Source organism: Amia ocellicauda, chromosome 4 (genome assembly GCF_036373705.1).
Source record: "Amia ocellicauda isolate fAmiCal2 chromosome 4, fAmiCal2.hap1, whole genome shotgun sequence".
Classification (NCBI taxonomy): Eukaryota; Metazoa; Chordata; class Actinopteri; order Amiiformes; family Amiidae; genus Amia; species Amia ocellicauda.
Window position 1 is genome coordinate 46,910,271 of NC_089853.1, and position 17,485 is coordinate 46,927,755.

The 17,485-nt window shown below is 39.3% G+C and overlaps 1 protein-coding gene across 13 annotated transcripts; it reads right to left on the reverse strand.

Moving 5' to 3' along the window:
• Window positions 1-872: 872 nt before the first annotated feature.
• rprd1b (regulation of nuclear pre-mRNA domain containing 1B) lies at window positions 873-17,481 on the reverse strand. Of its 13 annotated transcripts, none has more exons than XM_066702618.1 (8): window positions 16,491-17,481; window positions 15,260-15,389; window positions 14,489-14,682; window positions 13,437-13,487; window positions 11,626-11,813; window positions 11,126-11,306; window positions 10,631-10,806; window positions 873-5,545 (listed from the first exon to the last, which is right to left on the reverse strand). In XM_066702618.1, exons 1-8 carry the CDS (start codon window positions 16,639-16,641, stop codon window positions 5,396-5,398), a joined length of 1,221 nt encoding a protein of 406 aa, XP_066558715.1. In that variant the 5' UTR covers window positions 16,642-17,481; the 3' UTR covers window positions 873-5,395. The 13 variants fall into 13 exon arrangements, with proteins under 13 accessions (XP_066558715.1, XP_066558714.1, XP_066558724.1 ...); XM_066702617.1 differs by having other exon boundaries at window positions 13,437-13,490; XM_066702627.1 differs by having other exon boundaries at window positions 11,626-11,747; window positions 14,543-14,682; window positions 16,491-17,480.
• Window positions 17,482-17,485: the final 4 nt, after the last annotated feature.

Genomic DNA, 17,485 nt, shown 5'->3' on the forward strand with positions numbered 1-17,485 from the left:
ACACAGTATTAGTATGGTGTTCCTAATAATCCTTTAGGTGAGTGTATATGGTGAAGCCGTGTGTATTTTGGCAATCTTTGGGTCAAACAGGCAGATAATGTTGGCAGAATTTGAACCCTGCAGTGTTTTCTATAATAACAGAGTCTGTGATGACATCTGGGGAGGCAAAGGTCAATTTAAAGCATTTAAAACAACTTGTTAAATTATCTGAACAGCTCTACCCTTTCATGTGCAAGTGAGATGCTATTAGTGTCACTTTGTCTTATCTATTGCAGCATTCAAAGTTGTAAAATACGTTTAGCATCTTACAGGGGAATATATTTGGAAGGCGAAAAGGCTAGAATCTACAGTAGCAGGATTTAATATTTGTCACAATATAATACTTAAATCAAATGAACTGTATTCAGTCAGAACAAATTCATTATTTTATATCAATTGCAGCTAGGCACTGAGATCATATTGTACATTTTCATTTAGAAGAGATTTGAAAAGCAGACCAAATTTAATCAGATGTTGACCTTTAAAACAAATAATATTATTAGCGATAACAAATAGTGACATTAATAATAACACATCTCAGTTAATGGGAATTTTATGGTCATGAAAACATTTCTGGCTTAATTTGAGAAGAAAAACTCATTATTCATTTAATGGACATAGAGACCAATACATAAATAATGTTTTGGGGTGTTTTATGAACAGTATAAGCAGAATATAAAGTAACCAAATTGTGCTTGTGAATGGATTATTATTATTATTATTATTTAATTCTCCTCACAGAAAGTTAAAAGCACCAGTTGACATGCGGTTTGGATTTTGTCTCAGCAGGACAAACTTCATATTTCAAGAAAAGAATCACACCAGACTTCAGAAACTATAAATACTAAATATATTTTGTCTTTCCTACAGTATAGAAAACCCTCAAACATATTTACATCGTGAATTACATCTCTATTTGAGCAAACAAAACAAAAAGAACAACCAAACAAACATTGGCTTGGCCTACATTTAAACTGTTAAAATGGGCATATTCGATATAGACTTTGTCTTCCATAATTATCATTCAGCATCAAAAGAACAGATATGGTTGAGCACAAATACAGATAAAAGATCTAAATTCTGATAGGGTAGACTGGAGCATCCTTTTAGTATCTTTTACACAGCTGTGAACATCTGGAAGTCAAAAAATTCCAACCAAGTAACTCACGCGTTGAATGAAATAAGACAGTCACATGGGGATTCATGGGCCATTACCCAGTGCTCTTCCTTTACACTTACAACTTTTTGTTTATGCAGCTCTCTGGTGCACAACTTAAGTTGCCTCATCACCCCTTTCATTTCCTCAACAGTTACTTTGGGTTGAAATTCTTACATATTTCAAATGTAAGGGACCACAGATCCTTGCTGGCCTGAGGTCAGGTTTGTTGAATTTGTTTAGATCTTCCTTAAACGGTTCCGATTTAACTTTCTATGGTTAATGGAATTCACATGCAGGCTATTAATTGAGATACAGGGAAATGTATTACCATCTCAGAGAACTTGAACTTGTGCTAGATGACTGAGCATGAAAACAATATGGCGTATTTCTCATGAATTATTCCCAGAATGAATTTCTCTACAAATGTATTTGGTTTTTCATCAGTCCAGCAAGGGGATCTCAACAACAAAACATTTGCCATACACAGACATACAAATAAAAAATAAAAGTATTTCAAGTTTAATAAGTTACATAAACACCCACTATGTGTATATGTAGATTCTGTTTCTGTGGGAGGTTATGACATGGGAGATGCCAGCATATTTAATAAATTTAATAGGTTATCACAGACAAAATAAATTAATGATGTATATATATATATATATATATATATATACATATATATATATTGCCAACTGTGTTTATGCCTGTAATTGGAACACAAGGCTCAAAGTACTTACCCAGAACAATGTTTGAACAAATATGTATAAATATAGGTTTAGACAGGAATTTGCATGGCTTGGTTTGCCGATCATGAGGCTGCCAAGAGATCTCTGCTATCCTTGGAAATAAGTTGTGTTACATAGACACTGAATCTGGTTATTTAGAAACAGCACAATTTGTATATGAATGGGCTGAAATAAATAAAATAAATAACAGCTTCTGGGCAGTGGACTTGAAAGTGGGAAACTAACACAAGTATTATTTATTCATTATTTAGTGCTGTACTCCATCAGGTTAACAGAGAATACAACTCGGAAAACAGATTTGGCATATTTAAAAGCATTGTTTCTAACCAAAAATGAAATCAAAACATGAAAACATTTCATTCTGCACGGAAGCTCACCTTGTGCATTGTGCATCTTCAAACTCCCAAACAGTAACATGCAAGAGGTCATGTATGCTCTTGGACACAGTTATGCCAAAAGGCTTTGTCATAGTTTGCAAACTGTTAGAGACTGTAGGATCAAAGAATTGGAGAAATGTTTTGTAGGCATTGTTATCAATTTCACCAGGTATCTGTACAAATGATACACCTGACAGCTAAATATATTTGAACAACTGTATAAGTTGGTACGTTGAGGAGAGATACGCCTCTGACAGGAAAAAATACATAAAAAGATGGGGAAAATGCAATGTGTGTAAAATCCACCATTTGGGAGCTCTAAACATTCAAATGCATTTGGTAACTTTATACACACACACACAAACAATGACACAGGGTTTCAAATCCTGAACATGGAAGCAACACATATTGCCCACACTCCATTAAATGCAAATACAACAGAGTATTGTGATAGCTTTAAGGAGTGTAAGAATTGTGATCAGATGTTTTTTTGTTTTTTTTTGTTTGTTTGTTTCTTTGGTATTGCTACAGCATGGACAGCAATCTTCTTAGTTGAGAGACTTCAAATGTGTGTGTTTTGAACACTTTATTGTTTTCACACATACACAGCAGTTGTTCTTCCGGGAATATAAAATGCAGCCCATAATTGAACCTAGAGAATTCTATTTTCAGATTCCCAAAAAATTCAAACACGATCATTAAAAACTCAAGACACCTCCAGTTTTTTCCTTACCATAAACTGTGTACGCACACGCACACACACACACACATGCATTTTTGAGGTTAGAATGAAATGCTGTTCAAAATGTTTTTTACTGGATTGTCTGGGATATTTTCTCTCTCTCCTACATAAGAGAACTTCAAAAGAAAAAAGGTAGTGAATCATCTTAAAGTGTGGAAGTAAAGGATGTTGTTTTTAGGTCACGATAAGCTTTTAGAACAATGAGAAATAAAAATATATTGTTTACCAACATGAGGTCTACTTTAATGATTGAAATAATACCCCTCAAAAAAACAAAAACACAACCACACACAAACTCAAATGTGCACACTTTTTCTCCCTTGAAAATAAAAGACTGAAACACTGTACTTCGGCTTTACTATTAGCACACCTCCAGAGCTTGAAAGAAGTTCAACAATTCTGTTTAATTTTAATGATTTCCAAACTGTTGTGAGTTACTAGAAAACCTTGTAATCTTGTCTTGTCAGCTTGTTTAAAGGGCTTGATCCAAGGCTATTACTTGTTTGCTGAAATACTACAGTTTACTGTAACCTACTCCACTGCAGGTTAGGTAAACACATCCTGGAAAGAAGAGGGGGGCTATATGGTAATTTGTACACTAAATACATCCTTACTGGGAATTAGAAAAGCATACAATTCCTTTTACTGCAGCTTATAGAGGATTTTCTGTTAATAACATCTACGAGCTTTGTGCAGTTATTAAATTCATTCTTTGTCGACATCCATTCTACGGTGAACCATGTATGGAAAAAGACGCATTAGGACAATATCTGGTGGTAAACAGCTGCTTAAAACAAATAAATTAATTAAAAAAAATATATAAGGAAAACAAAAATGCCTACTGACATGCATTTTGACAGTTAGAATCAGTCAGAAGTCTCAATCTACATTTAAAAACGTATCTCACTATATGTTAAATTTGATACCCCCATCTTATCATCAACAGATCCTCTGTCTTAGTTCATGCCTGACATGGACTGGAGCCTCTTGCTTAGGGAGTTCAAGTTTTCTTCTCAAACACTGACTGTTGTCTTCCACACCCAATTTGAAAAATTACACCATTTGGTGGCCTTTAACAAAAATGTAAGCAGCCCCTTGACAAAACAGGGCTAATTTATAAGCTGTGAAGGTTAGTCATTTTCACACATCTGCTTTGCAATTGTCCTAACAAAGATAGGCTACTATTATTTTTTTAGTACAACACAAGCACTGGGATTCAGTCATTTGTTTACTTGTTTAAATGATTTTGCTTTTCAAACAAAAACACACATCGGTCCTGGTTTTCCAAAGCTGGTAAATGATTTACGCAGGAGTACGTTTTCATACAATTTCTTCCCATTTGCGTTTTTTCAAATTCAGACAATTTACGGGGGATTGGCAGCCATTTTGTGTAACTAGATAAGCTGTAACTATGTTGCATTAATGACACTAAAGATATGTACTGCCTTCAGTCAATGGTAAATCCCTCACCAAGTTTAGAAAACTGTGGCCCTTGGTGGCCTATATGGAAGTTAAAAGACTGATGGAAAACAGGGAAAAAAATAACTTTGCTGCTATCAGTTAATTTACCAGTAACCAAGTAGACGTCAAGAAAAGGGCTAGTTTGTTTTCACAGACTTTCTGTTGCAAGATGTCTCATTCGAGGTTCTGCTCTCCAAAGCAGAGCTGGTACACACAGAGAAGTCAAACACATTTGATTATTGGAGTTGGAAAGACTATAGTCACACAATGCACTGTAGATATAGCAAGAGCCCCGTAGAGAAAGCTTTTTAATTTGAATCGAGTCCCAGATACAGCATCTCCCTTGATGTACCAGTGTGTTTTTTCAGCAACAGGACTCCAATTCACCCAGGAAGCCACAGTAACCACCCCTGTACTAGAACAAAATCAAATAAAATAGACTACAAAATGAAATAAACTTATTTAAGACTAAATAAGACTTTACCAGCCTTTCTTTATGGGGGGGGGGGGAGGAGGACTTTTTTTTTTTTTTTTTTTTCATATAAAATAAAGATAAAACTATTCTCCAGGCTGCTCAAGGTAGATTTTTTGTTTTGTTTTTCCAGTTTTCAAGCTGGTGAAGCAGGAATCATAGTCTGTAATCCCCCTTTCCCTCAGAGGAACTGAAACGCCCCTCGGTGGAAATTCTCCCTGGTTTTCTACGGAAGGGCCCCCGGTTGTGAGTTTTCCAGGCTATTGACCCTCTAGCGATTGTGGCCCTCCAGGAGCGACTGCCTCAGTCATAATAAAAGCCCTGTCACAGCTTCCACCTGGAGCCACCAGCGGGGGACTCCTCTAAGGGAAAGGAACTCAAATGGACAGGTCCTCCTCAGTCAGTGGAGAAAAGGTCACCAGCGGAGGGCAGTGGTGCCAGGCCGCCTGTGACGTTGGGCAGCAGCGAGAGGTCAGGCAGGCTCTGGATGTGCGATTTCAGCTCCTTTCGGACTTGCGTCACCCGTGCCAGTTTCTGTTTGTACTCCTGGAATAGAAGGGATAGAAACAGGGGAATGAGTGTAGGACCGAGAGGCTTCCCGTTTCAGGTGAATCGGAGCAAGCTTCTTTGCCAAGCCGTATGTTACTCAATTGTCCGCCAATACAGATAGGTCAGTTAATTAGAAGAAGTCCTACATTAAATTCGCAATCTTTATACTGAATGTAATATGACACGGAGAGGCCTGACATTATAGGCAATTGCATTACATCACTAGTTTACCCAATTTTTGGCCCGAACACAAACCTGACCAGCCTAGCCAACAACAAATTTGAAGCACAGGCCCACACAAATCTACACTCAATTCAGAAAAGGAAGTAGAAACGAATCCTAACCTTATCAACAGCCTACATTTACTAGGTACTCTAACCCAGTGATTCCCAGTACTTGCCCTGGAGGACCCCCTGTCATGCTTATTTTTGTTCCAATTGAGCTCTCAATTTCTTAATTGAACCTTTAATTGAACTAATAATTTCATAAATCAGAGCCTTTTAATGATTTTAAACTGTAGGGATTTTAGGTTAAGTATAGAATTGTACTATACTTAACTTCTAAATCTTTCATTTTTCCATTTCAATTTAAAGAACAAAGTGGCTCAGTGTGTGTAGAGGGGGAGGGGGAGAGATAGTCAAAATACAATAAATATAAACGTGTGAATCCAGCAAGCCTGACAGTAAACTGCAGGGATATATTACACATATATACATACAGACAAATTAAAGGAAAAACCAACATAAAGTGTCTCAGTAAGGTGTTGGGCACCACGAGTCGACAGAACAGCTTCAATGCTCTTGGCACAGATTCTATGAGTCTCTGAACTCTACTGGAGGGATGAACACCATTCTTCCAAAAGATATTCCCTCATTTGGGGTTTTGATGATGGTGGTGGAGAGCGTTGTCTAACATGTCGATCCAGAATCTTCCATAGGTGTTCAACTGGGTTAAGATCTGGTGACTGCGAAGGCCATAGCGTATGATTCACATCATTGTCATAGTCATCAAACCATTCAGTGAACCTCGTGCCCTGTGAATGGGGGCATTGTCATCCTGGAAGAGACCACTCACATCAGGATAGAAATGTGTCACCATAGGAGAGGTGATCACTCAGAATAACTGTCATGATTTCCAGTGACCCTTCCCTCTAAGGGGACAAGTGGACCCAAACCATGCCAGGAAAATTCCGCCAACAGCATAACAGAGCCTCCGGACCCCCCTCACTTTACGGGTCAAGCAGTCGGGCCTGTACCATTCTCTTAGTGTCGCCACACATACACCTGGCCACATGTCGAGAATATGGTGAAGGATGACTCATCTGACCAGATCACTTTTCTCCACATCTCTGTAGACCAGTGCCTATGGTGCCCCAATAATGACCCCTCTTTCAAAGTCACTTGGATCCTTTCCTCTTGCCATCTTGATACAAAATTGGGGTCAGCTGGGCCTGCTCAGCATTTTTATACATGCCACAGAGCATGACAGGATGTTAATTGTTTAATTGTCATGCAGTACACCTGTATTCGCTATGTTCCTCCAGTCATTTATTCAGGTTTTTCCTTTAATTTTTCACTCATCTGTATATAAATACACACACACAATGAAAGAAGTTCTCAACTTATATATACAGATCTTACAGGCAACATCAGTGTTTGGGACCAGATGGGGATAAAACACCAGCCACAGCCCAATACTAATTCCAACTGGGTTATCCAGCCTCATAAACACTGTATATACAAACAGATATACAGACAGGGTGACGTTGGTCTTGGATTTTCTAAATGACAGACTGCCTCTGTTTCAGGATAACAGCGCAGTCACTGTGGAATGTTTGGTTTAAATTCCAGAGCTCTCATATTCGCCTGAGAGGTTTGTTAAAAAATACAATTATTTTAAAATGCCATGGATAGAGGTTTTTTAAAAGCTTTGCTTTTCCACAGAAGACACTTGACATAGTGTAGCAACTATCCTGGCTCTGTATATTCAATGACTAGTCATTTTCTGATGATGAGATACAAGAACAGCGCATTTGATTAAAATATATTAAATTAAATGGAAATAATTACAAAAACTAAAACAAAAAGATCTATTCAGTCCTTGTAATCGAAGAGAGGAGGGCTTCTGTTAGACAGTAGCTTGATTGTAAGAAGCAGTAATCTATAAACTGTTGATATATCATAAAATCTTAAACTGAAGAAGTTGAATGCTAAGTTCAGTCAAATCTTCTTGCTTAATTGGCAAAGACCTACATTCTTGCAAATGTATTTAAAGCTTGTGCAACAGGTACAGTGGGGGGAAAAGTATTTGATCCCCTGCTGATTTTGTATGTTTGCCCACTGACAAAGAAATGATCAGTCTATAATTTTAATGGTAGGTGTATTTTAACAGTGAGAGACAGAATAACAGCAAAAAAATCCAGAAAAATGCATTTCAAAAAAGTTATAAATTGATTTGCATGTTAATGAGGGAAATAAGTATTTGATCCCCTATCAATCAGCAAGATTTCTGGCTCCCAGGTGTCTTTTATACAGGTAACGAGCTGAGATTAGGAACACTCTCTTAAAGGGAGTGCTCCTAACCTCAGCTCATTACCTGTATAAAAGACACCTGTCCACAGAAGCAATCAATCAATCAGATTCCAAACTCTCCACCATGGCCAAGACCAAAGAGCTGTCCAAGGATGTCAGGGACAAGATTGTAGACCTACACAAGGCTGGAATGGGCTACAAGACCATCGCCAAGCAGCTTGGTGAGAAGGTGACAACAGTTGGTGCGATTATTCGCAAATGGAAGAAACACAAAATAACTGTCAGTCTCTCTCGGTCTGGGGCTCCATGCAAGATCTCAGCTCGTGGAGTTTCAATGATCATGAGAACGGTGAGGAATCAGCCCAGAACTACACGGGAGGATCTTGTTAATGATCGCAAGGCAGCTGGGACCATAGTCACCAAGAAAACAATTGGTAACACACTACGCTGTGAAGGACTGAAATCCTGCAGCGCCCGCAAGGCCCCCCCTGCTCAAGAAAGCACATGTACAGGCCCGTCTGAAGTTTGCCAACATCTGAATGATTCAGAGGAGAACTGGGTGAAAGTGTTGTGGTCAGATGAGACCAAAATCAAGCTCTTTGGCATCAACTCAACTCGCCGTGTTTGGAGGAGGAGGAATGACCCCAAGAACACCATCCCCACCGTCAAACATGGAGGTGGAAACATTATGCTTTGGGGGTGTTTTTCTGCTAAGGGGACAAGACAACTGCACCGCATCAAAGGGACGATGGACGGGGCCATGTACCGTCAAATCTTGGGTGAGAACCACCTTCCCTCAGCCAGGGCATTGAAAATGGGTCGTGGATGGGTATTCCAGCATGACAATGACCCAAAACACACAGCCAAGGCAACAAAGGAGTGGCTCAAGAAGAAGCATATTAAGGTCCTGGAGTGGCCTAGCCAGTCTCCAGACCTTAATCCCATAGAAAATCTGTGGAGGGAGCTGAAGGTTCGAGTTGCCAAACGTCAGCCTCGAAACCTTAATGACTTGGAGAGGATCTGCAAAGAGGAGTGGGACAAAATCCATCCTGAGATGTGTGCAAACCTGGTGGCCAACTACAAGAAATGTCTGACTTCTGTGATTGCCAACAAGGGTATTGCCACCAAGTACTAAGTCGAAGGGGTCAAATACTTATTTCCCTCATTAACATGCAAATCAATTTATAACTTTTTTGAAATGCGTTTTTCTGGATTTTTCTGTTGTTATTCTGTCTCTCACTGTTAAAATACACCTATAATTAAAATTATAGACTGATCATTTCTTTGTCAGTGGGCAAACGTACAAAATCAGCAGGGGATCAAATACTTTTTTCCCCCACTGTAGATACAATGTCCACTTATCTGTTAATAGTTTATCTACAACTTGTACAGAAAGCTGCTGTTAAATAGTTTGAACAAAAACAGAGATAAATCACATTAAGCACATGTTAACATAGTTCTGAAGATCAGTACATTGTTTTGCCATAGATCCAAGTTTTAGCATAATTATACTGACAATAATTTGAGCAGGGAGTCAGATAGTTACTGGTAGGTTATGAGAAATGTAACACTGTAAAATAATATCTGAAATTTGCTTCAAGCCTTGAGAGGGAAAGATTATATTTCTTCAGATATTATTAATCAAAAAACTAAATGGTTTGACTAGAGATTGGTACAGATACCCTAGAGGTTCAAGGGAAGGAAGCTTTCTTCCCACTCAATTTAGATGATTGCATCTGTATTTCTCCCAATGATATTGTGATATGCATTGAAGCAAAACAATGCATTGAACAAAACACAAGCCCTAGAAAAGTACTCAATAGCAATACAACATTATTAACAGCAAGACCTTTAAAAGTGATATACTCCCTAAAATTACGTTTCCAAATCCAACCTATTAAATTGGCGCTCAGAAACAAATACATATGATTTACAACAGGTATCAGCACTAACGCTTTCTGTCACCATTGAAACGCTTGAACAGGAAACCAGACGGTAAATTCTGATCTCAGTAAACAGGAAATTCTCGCCAAAGAACCGCCACCCTCCCAACAGATTAAAAACCTTGACTGTGATGTTTCCTTTTCTAAGTACCGAAGCTGCAATGTGATGAAAATTAAAGCAGTCAGTGCTATGAAAACAACAATACATAAATATGTATATGTATGTACACAGTGCCTATAGAAAGTCTACACCCCCTTTCAAAAACAGCCTGGAATTAAAATGGGGGGGGGAAAGATTTGAATGCATTTATCTATGCATCCTACCCAAGAAATTCAAATAGTAAGAAAATGTATTAAATATATAAAACTGAAACAGCTTGGTTGGATAAGAGTCCACTTGTAACAGCAACCCTGAATTATCTCGGGTGTAAACAATCACTTTCACAATCATACACCAAGTTGAGTGGCCTGCAGCTGTATTCAGTTAAATAAATCCAGCAGTTCCTGTAGGTTTCAGCTGACTCGACCAAGGAGCTTTCAAAAGAACTGCGTGACAAAGCTGTCTTTTCTTACTAATAATAAACAGCATGGACACCACAGGAACTCACATCCAGCTTCTTCTCTCGCTCAGTGAGGACCTCCTTCTGGTTGTGGATGTACTCTGTAAGCATGCGGGCCAGCTGTCTCCGGTCCTCCAGCTCAGCAGCCAGTCGCCCGTTATACTCGGCCAGCAGGAGGCAGGCCTCGTCCACTGTCTTCGACAACTTTTCCGCAGCCTCCTTGTCTGGGAGATGACCATGCAGGACAACCAGAACAAACCCCCCCAAAATTAAAAATAAACAAACAATAAAACCCGCAATTTTTTTTTAACAGACATAATAATATGAAATCTTTGCTTTTTAAACACAGAGCCCAGTTATAACACAACATACTGTCCTTCCTTTTCGTGAAACATATATGCACTTGTACTTGTTTTGAAGTTGGGAGGTCTCTAGGAGTCTGAATTTGAGAGACGCTTGTTTAAGGAGTCACACATCAGCGTACACACAGATGCACAAGAAGGAATAACTGCCCGGCCCTGTTCTCCAGGATTCAAGCCTGACCTGTGATTTTCTCCAGCAAGGAGACGTCCTGCACCTCCTGGGGAAGCGAGGCTATCTTCTGGCGAACGGCCGCATCTCCAGAGGCTGCGTTCTCCAGGTCCTGTAGGGCCTTAATCAGTTCCTCGGTCTGTGAGGGGAGAGGGGGTGTCAGAGGGTCCCTGCCTGTGGCTGCAAGGAGATTCTGTAGAGATCACAGCAGCATAGGTCACCAGACCACGTTCACATCACTGACTTTACCTGCACATCAATACATCTATAGGGGCAATAAACAAAATCCTGAGTGTAAAATATCAAAAGCTTTCTCATGACTTGACTGCTGCTGACACCTGGTGGTGAAACTGTAGAAGAAACCCACACCTGTCATTTCTGGTCTGGTCTGATTTGTAGGTCAATATGTGCTTCATTTCTGAAACAGCAGTTGTCTCCACTAAACAATAATATAAATCTCTTTCAGGCTGGAACCTGATTCGAGTATAGAGTAAAAAGCAGAGCTGCAGTACCAGCAATGGCCCGCTAACATCGTTTTCCTGTGGAGAGTAGTGTCCCCTGTAATCGTCATCTTCCTCCTCCTCTTCCTCCTGAATTTTCTGGTAGGTGCGTTTGGTGGCTTTCTTCTCCTCCACTGCAGATACAGCACACAGAGAGACAACGAGATTGTATAAAGGCCTCACATTCAGGAGAACATGGGCTGAAACAGAGAGCGTTACAATTAAAGATGCCTGTGGCTCACAAAGCATGTTTGTACACATGTATTTACACATAAGAAAGTTTGGCTATTCAGTTCATAGGAAGGCAGCTCACAGGGATGTATGTCACAATGCAAAATAAACAATTTACAAATAAAAAATACATTTACACACAAAACTGCCAAAAGTTGCCATACTTATAACAGTGCTGTTATATTTAGGCCTATATATTTTCTATGACCCAAAACACTGTGTCAGATAAATACCATTCACTTACATTTTTAAACACTTTGAGATGTTCACAAAATACTTTTTGGCCAAGATTCAAAGTGTGAATGAATACAGTGAACCTTTAACTTTTTAACTTAATTTTGCTCTCACCGTTAACAAATTCCTTTATCGGACTTCAAATGTCACTCAGTTGTGGTCAACATGATTAGTGTCTATACATCTTAAATAAATGTATGGTTTTGTATATTAGCCAAGTTAAGTGATACTTGAGGGTTTCAATGCTGTACTACGGATAATCAGGGATTGTTGCAATTTTACACCTTTTCTTTGTGATCTTGCAGTGCACTCTTAAAATGAGTTTTAATGAACCCAAGGTTCATTATGAATACAAGTGCATGTTCTCTGACAAATTGCCAAACCAACTGTCTGCAGACTGGGAAAGAGGAAATTGCAGATTTTGCTTCAAGCATTTAAATAACAAGCCTATAATTTCCATCGTTCACATCCTGCTAAAATTCTTGTTGGTCTAATTCAATCGCATTCAAGAACTCAGCGTTCATTCATACAGATGACAAGTTACACTCCTGCGTTACTCGGAGATGGCAGAGAAAAGGCATTCTCCAAACAGGAAGTATCAGATGTGCCTGTAGCTGGTATTTCTCTCACAGTTTAAGAGCCTGACAGCAGTCCTGAGAGAGCACACCCCACCTGCAGGCATGCAAGGTGAATTTATTCTGGTGCTTAAATGGGACATGTAAAAACTCACTGGGATATGAACAATGACATCATTACAGGGATATTATTTAAGTGGTGGAAAGCAATTCGTTGCACTTCAGCACAATATTTTTTTGATAACCTGCGATTTTCTCTTGAAGTGTCAGCCAGATCTGCAGATGCATACAGAGCAGACAAGAGACTACTTTACTTTCGATGGACAAAGCACCCTGAGTGAAGAGGTTTTGCAAACAAGCTCATGGAACACATCTAGTTGCTGTTTTTTTGTTGCAGCAGAGGCCTCATTTTCACTGTTAAAAAGCAACAACAAAAAATTCATTAAAAAAAACCCCACTAAACTTCAGGAACTGAAAGTAAATAAAAAGTTCTACTCAAGCAAACTACTTGTTCAGTTCATGTTTTAACTAAGGAACTGATAGTTCAATGGCGTTAAATCAAGCAAAATGGGGATACTGTAGGACTAAAAATATTGCCCTAACCAACCTTACCTACCCATGATGTGGTCAGTGGGACTGTTTGCAATTGTGTAAACTTTACTTTTTTAATAAAGATTGACTCCAGCTTAAAAGCTACTGGCTTTTCAATCACCCTGAAGTCAAGCATCCATAAATATATTTGAGATGTGATCAGGATAGACAGTGTGTAGTTTGTTTCCCTACCTTCTTCAACCTTCTTCCGGCTTGGTTTGCGCTGATTTTTTACTGCCTGTACTGCTGATACACAAAACGGGATGATATTGGGTGTCAGTAGCGTTTCCTATTCTAGAGCATTTGAATGTCTGAACTACACCAGGATACACCAAGACAAGGGTACAGCGTACAAGAACAGGGAAAGAAAAAGAACAGGGAAAAGAACTCATGGTGCACAGATCGATCCTGTTTGGATGATTACAGTGCAGAAGTGGTCAGATGAAAAAGAGCTGTAGGACTGTCTGATTTTAACACCATAACTACATGTCCTGAATTCAATAATAAGCTAAATTAAAAAAACAACAAAAATCAAACACAGATTCAATAATTCTTCTGAAGTCTCTCTCATCTACCAGTGTATATTCACTTTGATTCAGTTCAATTTAAAACTTGTATCCACCTGTGAGACACACATTCATTCTGGTGTAGGCAAAAAGGAGATATTTCAGCAGCTATCCTTCAATACAATAAACAACTGAACTGTGTGAACGTTGAAAGACATTATTCAGGACTAAAGCAGTGATTCCCAGCCCCGGACCTGCAGGACCCCCTACCCTGCTGGTTTGAGTTCTAACCAAGCTCTCAATTACTTAATTGAACTTATTAAAGAACCAACTGTTTTATTACACAAATTAAAAAGTCAAATATAAGCAGATTGTTACCTCAGTTAAGGTTCAATTAAGGAATTAAGAGCTTCGTTGGAACAAAAACCGTAATGGGAGGGCTCTTCCTCGACAAGGGCTGCGAACCCTTGCTATAAAGCACTACAGAACGGTCATTTATTTCAACCTTTGCTGATAAAATGAACACACACATTGACTATAAAAATTCAAATACACATACAACCTTTCAATATGCAAGGTTTCAACAGCAAACACACACAAATATAACATTACAAAAATAATACACAGATAGTATTTTCAGTAGTGCAGTTCAGTTTAGTGGACAGTAAGCGCGCCAGTCCTGACTACTGTACACTGGGCTCTATCAAGAGAAGCATTGAGAGAAACGGTGGGACCGACCTTTGAAGCGCTCTGGTTGGGAGTGTTTTGCTCGTCTGCCTCCTGCCTGCTTACCCTGCGGTTTCTGTTTGGGGCTGTTGGAGTCCTCGATGGCCAGCTTGAGCTGCTGGATGAAGTCGGCCCCGTATACGCTGCGCTCCTGCCAGATGTTGAGCAACCGTTCCAGGTGTTTCTTACACCCGTCATCTGCTTCTCTGAGGGGCAGAGCAGAGGGTCAGTCAGTGCCAGCTCAAGGTAAATAAAACCGGTATAACTGACTATTTATACACTTATCAGTCACACAATAAATGCGAGTATAGATTTTTTTTTTAACTCTCAAATAAATGAAAATATGCAAAGTTTTAATACAACATGGCACAGAGCAACATCATGCTTTACAGATAAGAAGTTCCTTACCATTCGCAAATGATGTGGCGAATCTCTCTAAAATGAGAGCCTGTTAATCTTACCCAGACATTAACAATAACCCCCACTAGGTAACTTTTCAGAAATTTGGTACACATGGAATAATAATTAGACTCTTTTTATTTATCATTTTAGAGGAATGTATGGTCTCCTGTATATTCAGGATCACCTGGATGTCAACCTGCCCACCTTGCTGTTTCATGCTCATTCTTTGATATCATGGAAATAAACACTAAAGATACCCACAAAATGATAACTTCAAGCACTCACTCAAATTCTTCACGGCATTTACAAATCAGAGTGCTCTTCTGCTTTGAAAAATGACCAGAAGACCAGATACTGTAATGTAATGTGCTGTGCACATACCTAGCTACATGGGAGCAGGCATCGACCAGGACGGTCTCAAAATCCTTGGTAAATTCGGGTCCTTTCCTCTTGCTGTTCTGGATAACATCATTGGCTAGGTACAGGAAGGTCAACTTCCTGTTGCTTTTGGCTAGAACAGAGGATAGAAAATGTCACAACTTTCACTTAAACTTTTCTTCCGCACTCCCCAGAAAGGCATCAATAGGATGATGCATAGAGTTTGAATGCTTTACCATCAACTGTACAAGTGATGCACTGCTCCTCTGATTCTTGCACTTCAAAATATTGCCTCTGTGAGTCACTGTTTAAGTGAATATTCCATAATTTAATCATTTACTTCAAAGACTCAAAATGTACCTGTGTTGCCTGGTAGAAATCTGGACAGGATCCTGCACAAGATCTTGTACATGATCCTATTGAAGGATCCTACAAGATCTTAAACAGGATCCTGTCCAAGATTTCCAACAGGGAATGTCTGCATGCATTTATACACTAACTTCAGAGTTTACCTAAATATAACCGGGCTTATGATAACTAGGCTTATAGTAAATTATGCAACGGCTCTTAACTATAGTGACTTAAATCATAAAATAAATGTAGACTAATAGCGCCAAAAAAATAAATAAATAACTCGATTGTAGGTCTGTCACCCTACAAAACATTCAAGTAGCTATAAAACAGACTCTTTCTTGAACAATTAAAATCGTCCGTGCACATACACACATATACATATCATTTAAAAAAGGTTCCAGTTCCTATATAAACCTACAATTTGCATAAGGCAATAGTTCTCCACAGGACAAGGACAATCCTACATGTACATTTTGCACAATATGGTGAATAAGGTGTCATTTATAGTAGGAAAAAGAAACCAAATCAATAACGCATGCTCTGTCTAAATATAGGGCCCGAGTCTGTCCTCAGGACGTGACAGCAAGAGCCAGGCAAAATGACAGCTGCTACACTACCCTCCTTAACGATATTACCTCTAAACAGTCCCAACACTTGATGAATAATAACCTACCATGTCATCAGTGACCAAATCCAAGACTTGGACTCAAAGCTGTCTTGGTTTAGCAACTAAAACATGTCACAAACAACCAAAAGCAAAATGGGATGCTGCCACATTTAGCAAACGTTGAGGTAATAAACCAGGTATACAAAGAAAAGATCAACAAGAATGATGCCAACACAAAGGGTGTCTGAGTATAAAAATCATTATGATCCTCACCTTTCTTCATTTCCCTGTGCCAGACGTGCACAATAAGAGACGAGTGCTTTCTGTGATGGATGATCCACAGGGACAGGGTCTGCACACTCTGCTGGGAGTTACTCAGCTCCGACAACTTCTTCTCCAGCGCAGACTCGGAAAAGGACGACATGTCTCCTCCACTCGTGGATCCGTCTGAGGTGAACTGTGTGATCAGGTCGCACACTACACAGCTAGTGTGTTATCAGTAGACTACACGCTGCATCAAACTAAGTTGAGTCCAGGCTCCGGTGAAGCAGGGATCCTGGCAGGATGGTCCCTCCAGTTCACTTTAGAGGACCTAAAACTCCCTTTTCTACTTTTTAAAGCTCAGGTGGTTTAGTGAATGATCGAAATGCATCGACAAAACATAGACAATGTGTTCAGTAGTTACTCTGCTGATGCAAAAACAACACCGCTTCTCGGAAAACCAGGAACAAACTTTAAAGTTACGCAAAATGCACTGGTTTTCAATATGCACTGGTTTTCTAACCGCAAATCCGCCTTGCGTCCGATTGACCTGTACAAGACATTTACAATCTTACTCTAAACAACTCTTGCCCACATAACAGCCTGTTACGAAGGGGGCTCTTCAGGCTACCATACGTATGATTTGGGATAAACTGGCAAACTTCCGATCATAATATATCGATTACACGCCACATTTATACAAACACCTCATTCTCAGTCTTCTCCGAGCTGCCCCTGTGCTCGCCGTTTGCCCCGATATCCCACTTGAGTTTCCAAACTGTAATGTTATGTTGTAGTAGTAAAAACAAACACCTGGATCTGTTGCCAACAAGATGGCCGTGTGACCTTTTACCCACAGTTCATAGAGCAGAGAGACACACGTGGTCAACACGAACGTAGGGAAGTAAGCATCCAATGTATGTATATATGAATTTTATATACGCTGCATATTTAAACAAAGTTCTTATTATTATCCATTGTCATAAGAATAATGCAATCACACAGCT

Coding starts and splice junctions, on each gene's coding strand:
- rprd1b (XM_066702617.1), bottom strand. CDS start 16,641: ATGTCGTCCTTTTCCGAGTCTGCGCTGGAGAAGAAGTTGTCGGAGCTG. Junction 13,491..14,488: donor CCAACCAGAGCGCTTCAAAG/GTCGGTCCCACC, acceptor TTTGTGTATCAG/CAGTACAGGCAGTAAAAAAT. Junction 11,814..13,436: donor CCGGAAGAAGGTTGAAGAAG/GTAGGGAAACAA, acceptor TCTCTGTTTCAG/CCCATGTTCTCCTGAATGTG.